At 40.1% G+C, this 8561-nt stretch overlaps 1 protein-coding gene across 6 annotated transcripts in view; it reads left to right on the top strand.

Moving 5' to 3' along the window:
- Nucleotides 1-8275, top strand: part of Herc4 (HECT and RLD domain containing E3 ubiquitin protein ligase 4) — a 75370-nt gene extending 67095 nt beyond the window's left edge. For all 6 annotated transcript variants that reach the window (XM_057794845.1, XM_057750983.1, XM_057750982.1 and 3 more), the window contains 4 exons: nucleotides 3902-3984; nucleotides 5550-5733; nucleotides 6336-6438; nucleotides 7257-8275. In XM_057794845.1, coding sequence (XP_057650828.1) covers nucleotides 3902-3984; nucleotides 5550-5733; nucleotides 6336-6438; nucleotides 7257-7465 — 579 coding nt within the window. In that variant the 3' untranslated portion in view covers nucleotides 7466-8275. The remainder of the gene's footprint in view (nucleotides 1-3901; nucleotides 3985-5549; nucleotides 5734-6335; nucleotides 6439-7256) is intronic.
- Nucleotides 8276-8561: the final 286 nt, after the last annotated feature.

Below are 8561 nucleotides of genomic sequence, written 5' to 3' on the forward strand. Positions count from 1 at the left end.
CAGCAAAGTACCTGTACCTACTGAGCTTTCTCGCCAGATCGTTAATATATTAGAATGTGAATGGTGTATTTGTAAGGAAATCTGATAACATGTTTAACCTGTATCATTAATGTAAAATTACCGTGCTGTTTTTGTTTGTTAGTTTTTCCAGAAGAAAAAATTTTCTGGGGCCTGGAACACTACTGTTTTTTTTTTTTTTTTTCTTTCTTTTTTTTTTTTTTCTTTTTTTGGTTTTTCGAGACAGGGTTTCTCTGTGGTTTTGGAGCCTGTCCTGGAACTAGCTCTTGTAGACCAGGCTGGTCTCGAACTCACAGAGATCCGCCTGCCTCTGCCTCCCAAGTGCTGGGATTAAAGGCGTGCGCCACCACCGCCCGGCAACTACTGTTCTTTTAGAGGCCCCAAGTTCAGTTTTCAGCATTCCACTTGGGAAGCTCACAGTTGCCATTAACTTAGCTCCATGGACCACTGCCTGCGTCCTTCAGAGGCACACACCTACACTTAGATTTACACACCTAAGTTGATGGCTTCTATTTGAAGGGACAGTCAGATTTCTTTTTAGGTAAGGCTCTTGGTAGGTTCACCATACGCCATAGCAGATGACCACATACCCTTTATGTTTGGGTGCTGTATGACAAATTTTTCCAGGGAAGATGTGCTGATAACACTAAAGTACGTTACTTACAGGAATATAAGTTTACTTACAGCAACATCACCAAGGCCCATCCCAACATGGGTGACAGATTGGTCACAAAGCTGGGACAGCAGGTTGGAGAATGTCCTTTCTAGGTGCCTCTAGTCTAAACATATTCCAGACAGCTTGGTTGTTTCTGCTTTTCCAGGCAGCTGGTCTGCTCTCAAAGTCTTTTTTGCAGTTCAGTTTTCCTTCCATCTGAGAGGGACTCAGCTTTTATTGCTTACTCTGGCAGGGAAGAACCTAGTGAATATGATCAGTCTTGGGGACTTCCTGAAGCCTTTTAAGTTGTTTACCTTTTTTTGGTTGTTTGATTTGTTGTTTTATTTGTTTTGGGGGATATGGAGGAGGGTTGTTTGTTTAGAAACAGGGTTTCTTTGACTGTCCCGAGTCTGTCTGCTCTGTAGACCAGGCTGGCCTTGATCTCAAGAGAGATCCATCTGCCTCTCCCTCCTGAGTACTGGGTTTAAAGTCAGGTGCCACCACTGCCCACATTTTTTTGTTTTGGTTTTGTTTTGTGGGGTCTTGTTTGTTTTTTTTTTTATTTTGTTTTTTAAGAGTGTTTCTCTGTGTAGCTCTAGCTGTCCTAGATCAGGCTGGCCTCAAACTCAGAGGTCCATCTGCCTCTCTGCCTCCTCCTGGGAATAAAGGTGTGGGCCACCACCACCCAGCTGTTGTTTACCTTCTTGATTAATGAGCAAGATGAAATATTTCAGTCTCGGGGAAGACTGTTATACAACAGTGAGCAGAATTAGATTGATGAGTTCCTTTAGAAAGATCAAACACAAAGACCCAAAAATTGGGGGCAGTATAAGAGGCACAAGTGAATCTGGGAGGATTAATTAAAGAAAAAAAATAATAAATAATAGCCAGGTCTTATGGTACACACTTTCAACCCCAAAACTCTAAGACAGAGACTCACGAATCTTTTGGTTGAGTTTCAAGAGAGCCAGAACAACACATTGAGACCCTGTTTTGAACAAGGGGTTGGGTGGGGGACAAATGTTGAGAAGGAGGAAGAAAGAAGAGGGAGGGAACTTCCCGTGCTTTCCATTGTCTGTTAAATTTTGGTTCGCCCTTTCAGTGGATTCACTGTCAGTTTAAGACTCCTTGATGATTTGTTTATTTAAGGTGCATTGGTGTTTTGCATGCGTGTATGTCTGTATGAGGGTGTTAGAGCGCCCTAGAACTGTAGTTACAGACAGTTGTGGGTCGCTATGTATGTGCTGGGAATTGAACTCTTAACCACTGGACCATCTCTCTGGTCTCATTCCTTGACTTTTGTTAGTATTGTAGTTGAATAAAATATTGAGTTCTGTGAAGTTTAAGCTCCGATTCATTTATTAATACATATATTCCTATATATTCAGGAACGTTGATAAATTTCTTCCAGCTGCCTTAGAGAGTCTCCTTTGATTCTCCACACTCCTTTGATTATCACTTGCACAATAAAAGCCACGAAAACATAAAAGACATGATTTCTCTTTTTAAAAAATTAGTACACTTGTGTGTGTGTGTGTGTGTGCGCGCGCATGTGCACACAGGCTTAAACACTGACCGTGTAGAGCTCAAAGGACAACTTAGGGGAGTCAGTTATCTCCTTCCATTAATTTTAGGGGTTGTATTCAAGTTTCAGGTTTGGCAGCAGACTCCTAAATTTTTTTATTATTCATTTATTATATGGGGGGATGAGTGTGGTGTGTATACACTGATTTGCTTGCCCATGTGGTGCATGTGTGTTGACTGAGATTTCTGTCCCACTGGATCCCACAGCCAAAGAAACACACAGAGGTCTACACTAATTATAAACTGATTGGCCAAGCCTAGTATCTCAGGCTTCTTATTAACTCTTATAACTTATATTAGCCCATAATTCTTGTCTGTGTTAGCCAACATGACTTGGTACCTTTTTTGGCGGGTCAGTCATATCTTGCTCTGTATCTGGATAATGACTACAGACTGAGCTTTCCACTTCCCAGAATTCTCCTGTTCTCATTGCCCGCCTCTACTTCCTGCCTGACTCCTGGCCAATCAGCATTTATTAAAATACAAGTGACAGGGTACAGACCATTGTCCCACAGCACATGTGAAGGCTCGAGGGTGACATTGGGATGTCTTCCTCATTTGCTTTTTACTTTTGAGACAGGGTCCCTTACTGTAGCCTGAGCTCACTGCACTTGCTTTTTTGCTGGACTGATCCCCAGTATCGGCCTTCTCCATAGCTCCTAGCCTTGGTGTTCAGGATCCAACTCAGTTCATCATTCTTGCAAAGGAACACTCTATCCACTTAGTCTCTAGCTGCTATCTTTCCAAACCTTATTCCTCCATTTATATAATTGTTTTATACAATATTTTCTCATACACCCTGCTTTTTTTTTAAGAACACCTTGTCATGCGCTTTCAGAACTTTTTACTTACTTTTTTGTTGAGTTGGTGTGTGTGTGTCTAGTAGTGTAGATGATTCCTATGTAGTGTGGTAAAATTCTGTTTTTATCCTTTTTATAAAGGGTTCTTACTACATAGTGAATTGAAAGCAAGAATGTATTCCCATAGTGCTTGTGGATACAAAACATGGACTATTAGGAGAAATAAAAGGTTTTAAAATAATATACCTCGCCGGGCGGTGGTGGCGCACGCCTTTAATCCCAGCACTCGGGAGGCAGAGGTAGGCGGATCTCTGTGAGTTCGAGACCAGCCTGGTCTACAAGAGCTAGTTCCAGGACAGGCTCCAAAACCACAGAGAAACCCTGTCTCGAAAAACCAAAAAAAAAAAAAATAATAATATACCTCCTTATAAACCAAATTAATATGTAACTAAAAACTACCTGTCCAGTAAACATAGCAGAATCTGGGGAAATTGTTGTCGTGTGGATGAGTGCACTGCTGTAAGTGCAGAGGTCTCTCAGGTTTGCCCAGTCTTCTGAGTTCCCTTCCTGCGGTTTTGTTTCTTTCTGAAGTGGTTTGTTTATAAGAAATGCTCAAGTTGCCTGTGTTTACCTAACCAAGTACGTGGTGTAATATACTGGGGTTGCTGTGGGATATCAGGCTGCTAGAAACTTAGAGTCCTAGTTGCGGCTCTGTTGTGAGTGGGCTTTTTTTTTTTTTAGCATAAATTTGTTTATATATTTAATGAAAAGAATGTTACATTTAAAAGTATTCCAGGTTTTGAATCTGGCATTGACCTTTATTTATTTATTTTTAAATTAATAGATTACAGTTGAAAACTTCGGTGCAACAGAAGTGAAAGAGCTGGTTCTGAATGGTGCAGACACAGCTGTTAACAAACAAAATCGGTAAGGAATTGCAGTGACCTCAGTGGGAGTGATAAGGGTTAGTAGGCATTCCCTAATGTTACTAGAAACATGTCATAGCTATAGGTTGTGGCACACAGCACTTCAGGAGGCAAAGGCAGGAGGATCTCTCTGATCCTGCCAGGACTACATGATGAGACCATGTCTCAAAACAGTCTAAAAACAACCCATAATTGAATGTTTAATGGTAAAGTCTGAAATCCCCTTTAAGGTATAAGTAAAAGAGTGAAAAGATCATGATGAATAGCGGCACAAAGAGAAATGAAAAGAAAAACAGCAAATATGGTCTAAATGGAAATGGCGGCAGCTGACTAGCTGATGAGAGGAAGAGGTGTAAGATGGGCTGGGGCACTCAGAAGCCACCAGTTCATTTCACCGACGCCGAGTCTGACCCCCTCTTAGAGAGTGCTAAGGGTTTGAGGTAAAGAATCAAATAGAAACCGTTATGTCTAGTCACCCAGCATTGTTCCCAGGGCACACGGCTGCCTGTAACTCCAAACAACTATGCCATAGTACCTGTATGGTGGTCAGAAGACAACCCATGAGGGTTACTTTTCTCCTTCATCCAGCTGGGTAGCAAGTGCATTTAGCCAATAAGCCATCTGACCAGCTTTGCATTTTTCTTTACAGTTTCCATAATATCATGAGAGGCAGGAAAGAACCACTTGTGTCTACTGCACACATTTGAAAAGAAACTGTTGTTAGCCTGGCAGTGGCTGTTAGTCCCAGCACTCTGGAGGTAGAGGCAGATAAATCTGAGCTTAAGGTCAGCCTGATCTACAGACTGAGTTCCAGGACAGCCAGGGCTACACAGAGAAAACCTCTTTTGAAAATTAAAAAAGCAAAAAACAAAGAATTTGTAACTTTTAAAAAATGATCTCGAAGGAAAGAATGCTTAATACCTATTCCTTGGGTATGAATGTTATATAGGTTCATTGAAACCAAAGGTATGGAAAATCTGTTCTCTGCAGCATAAACCTCCTGCTTCCAGGGAGATCTCTTATCACCCAGTGTCTTTTTTTTTTGGTTTTTCGAGACAGGGTTTCTCTGTGGTTTTGGAGCCTGTCCTAGAACTAGCTCTTGTAGACCAGGCTGGTCTCGAACTCACAGAGATCCGCCTGCCTCTGCCTCCCAAGTGCTGGGATTAAAGGCGTGCACCACCACCGCCCGGCTATCACCCAGTGTCTTATTTCTCCATGGTTTGGGTCTATTTTGAAATTTTTTGATAGCCAGTTGCCTTACTCTGAATAGGAAATTACCTTTTTTTTGTTTTTTCAAGTAGAAGTAGCCTAGGAATGAATAACATGAAGGCCTTTTTTTTTTTTTTCCTTCAAGATAGGGTCTCTGTACATAGCCTATTCTGGGTTTGGTGTGGTTTTGGCTTGGCTTTATTTTCCCCATAATGATGGTGTCCTTTTCGTTGAAATTGTCTTTTCTGAGTTGAGTTGAAAAGTGGCAAGAAGTGAAAAAGCGACTTGGACAGTTCTGAGTATTCTCCATAGATGGTGCGTGTGACCCACGTAACTATGCTTTGCTTTCATTTCTAGGCAAGAGTTTGTTGATGCCTATGTGGATTACATATTCAATAAATCGGTGGCATCTTTATTTGATGCTTTCCATGCAGGCTTTCATAAAGTCTGTGGAGGGAAAGTTCTCCTGCTCTTTCAGCCTAATGAATTACAAGCTATGGTTATTGGGAATACAAATTACGACTGGAAAGAACTGGAGAAGGTAAGGAAAATACCAGCCTTTACCTGTCAGTGTAGAAAGGGAAGGATATGGCTGGCTGCTGAAAAACTAGCCCATCTGTATGCTGTTGCCCTTCGTATGTACAACTCATTGGTGTAACTGGTAGACACCCCAGCCCCTCCTACCCACAGTGCACTGTTTGATGGCACTGGGGAGGTGCTTGAGAAAATGCCATAGGAGTGCCCCGACTGAGTGGCTCTCCACCCAGTGCTTTTCTGGCAAATCTAGTGTTAAATTGGTAACTCCTACAGGGAGGGGGCTACAAGGGAAAGACTTTGAGGGCTGGCTCAGAAATTTATACCACAGAATATTGTTGTATTCCTCGTAGCATTTTTGTTTAAAAAAGAAAAAGTTTGATTTCTCTTCTTGGAAACAGTAAAATTTTATAAAATTTCATGTTAGCATTTTAATAAACCTTTCGTGCTATTTTAATAAATCCTTATTGATAGTGTTGCATAAGCATTTCTGGTGATTTTAGATCTGTTCTTTCTTCCCTCTTCCTGGGAACCAGTAGGATTGCAGTAGTTCACTTCACCCGTGATATAAGTTTTAATGCTAAAAAAAGTTGTCTGTACTCTTTTTAGAATACAGAATACAAAGGGGAGTATTGGGCAGAACATCCCACAATAAAAATTTTTTGGGAAGTGTTTCATGAATTACCACTGGAAAAGAAGAAGCAATTTCTATGTAAGTATTTCTGACCAGCTGTATAGTCTATTAGACAAGAATCTAATTGTTAAAATTGTAAAATATGCGCTGCAGAGATGGCTCAGAGGCTAAGGAGCACTGACTGTTCTTCTAGAGGTTCTGAGTTCACTGTATACATAATTAATGCTTAAAAATTATAAATATTAGCTCAGTTTTTAAAAATTAGTTTTTGCTATTTTTGAAGATTTTTATTTATATGTATGCTGAATCTGTGTTATGTATGTTGTCCTCAGAGGCAAGAAGAGTGTCTGATCCCCTGGAACTGTTGTTACAGGTGGTTGAGATTCGGAAACCTAACTTGGATTCTCTGCTTAATTTCTTTTCCTATTTGTTACCTTGTATAAAATGTTCTAGGGCATTCCTTCTGTTGAAGGTCTCCCCACTCTCAGGAGTGTTCACTTATGGGTTAAGAGTGTGCACTGCTTTTGCAAAGTCCTGGCTATTCAGAAGACATGGGCAGGATCTCAAGTTCCAAGGTCTGCTGAAAAATAGGGTTGAAGTCTGGGCAGTTGCCAAGATCCTGTTTCAAAGTAAAAAGCAACAGTAAACACAGCTTAGCAATTAACACCTGACTCCAGAACCCAGCACCCGTGTGGCAGGAGAGAACTTCTAAAAGTTTTGACTTACACACACACACACAAACTAGTTTAACCAGTTCTCTAAATGACTTCTAAATGCTTGTCAATACCAACATTCTTCACCAAGTATTTATTGAGCACTTTTAAGACAGTGGGTGATGTTCATGCAAAGCTAGGCTGTGGTCACTGGACTGTTGTCTAAATCATCTTTCTTGGCAGTATTTTTGACAGGTAGTGATCGCATTCCCATTCTTGGTATGAAGAGTCTGAAACTAGTCATCCAGTCAACAGGAGGTGGTGAGAGCTATCTTCCGGTTTCCCATACCTGTTTTAATCTTTTAGATCTACCAAAATATACAGAAAAAGAAACTCTACGATCTAAATTGATCCAAGCTATTGATCACAATGAAGGCTTCAGTTTAATATAACCTTGGAGTTTTGTTCTGTTTAGTGCAAAGAGATCAAACCACTTGTGTTTTTCTTGTGAATTTCAGCAAAGTGAGAAGTACTTGTAATTCTCACTTGCAAATTGTTCACTACTGTATTGATGAAAGCCAAATATTAAAGAAAAATTGAGCAACTGTTAATACTAAACTGTACATAACCATGAATTGTCCCCGTCCTCATAAAAATACAGTATTGTGAATACATTAAAAGTTTTACTAACAGGAATTTTAAGAGTTTGCATATTTCAGAAATGACCTGATGTGTGAGTGCATGGAACTGTTGCTTAATGTTTCTTCAATCACTGGGTAAAAACCTAACTATGGCCTGCCTTTAGTTATTTGATTATTTTTCCATTTTGTAAATAAAAGTTTTGTAATAAAATAGTGACATTCATATACCAGTAGTTTCTGTGGCTGTAATTGAACTAAGCTCAAGTTTTAAGGGTTAAAAATTATCTGCCTCCATAAAAGCATGGCGGAAACATCTTTACTACATTAAATGTCCGTGCAGACGTATATTAACTTGATGTTCTTCCCTCTTTCCCGAGTCCTGAGATATACAGCCAGTATATCTGTTGACAATCAAAGTTGCCAGAAACAGAACCAGTGGCCACTTTGGAACTGATGCTGCAGTATTTGTTAAATTCTCCGTGCTTTAGAAAATCTTAAGGGTGAGCTTGTTAACTGTGAAAGAGTTAAATATGTAACTCTGTTAGCTGCAATGCAAATATTTTTTTCAACTTAAAAAGTGCCATGAAAAGCTTAATAGCTTACTATTTCAACTTCCAGTGGATCTCATCGGATTCAAACTCAGGGAGGTTTGTATATCTTTTCTGTGCACTATAAACGAGAGGCTAGAAGCAGGCATTGAAGTCACAAGCCCCAATGTTGGTTGGTGCTAAGGAATATGTAAATGCACTCAGCTGCTGGTGTAAGTATTCTTAACTGTCAAGGCTGTTCAAGCTATTCACTAAATGGGACTTTAAAATGCTTAGATGGGCCCTGGATGTCTTTTCACATTTTTAAGGTTCATTCTTTCCTGTAAATGCCATCTTCCTTCAGTTACTTAACACTCCTA

The sequence above is a fragment of the Chionomys nivalis genome, chromosome 19 (genome assembly GCF_950005125.1).
Source record: "Chionomys nivalis chromosome 19, mChiNiv1.1, whole genome shotgun sequence".
NCBI classification, from domain to species: Eukaryota; Metazoa; Chordata; class Mammalia; order Rodentia; family Cricetidae; genus Chionomys; species Chionomys nivalis.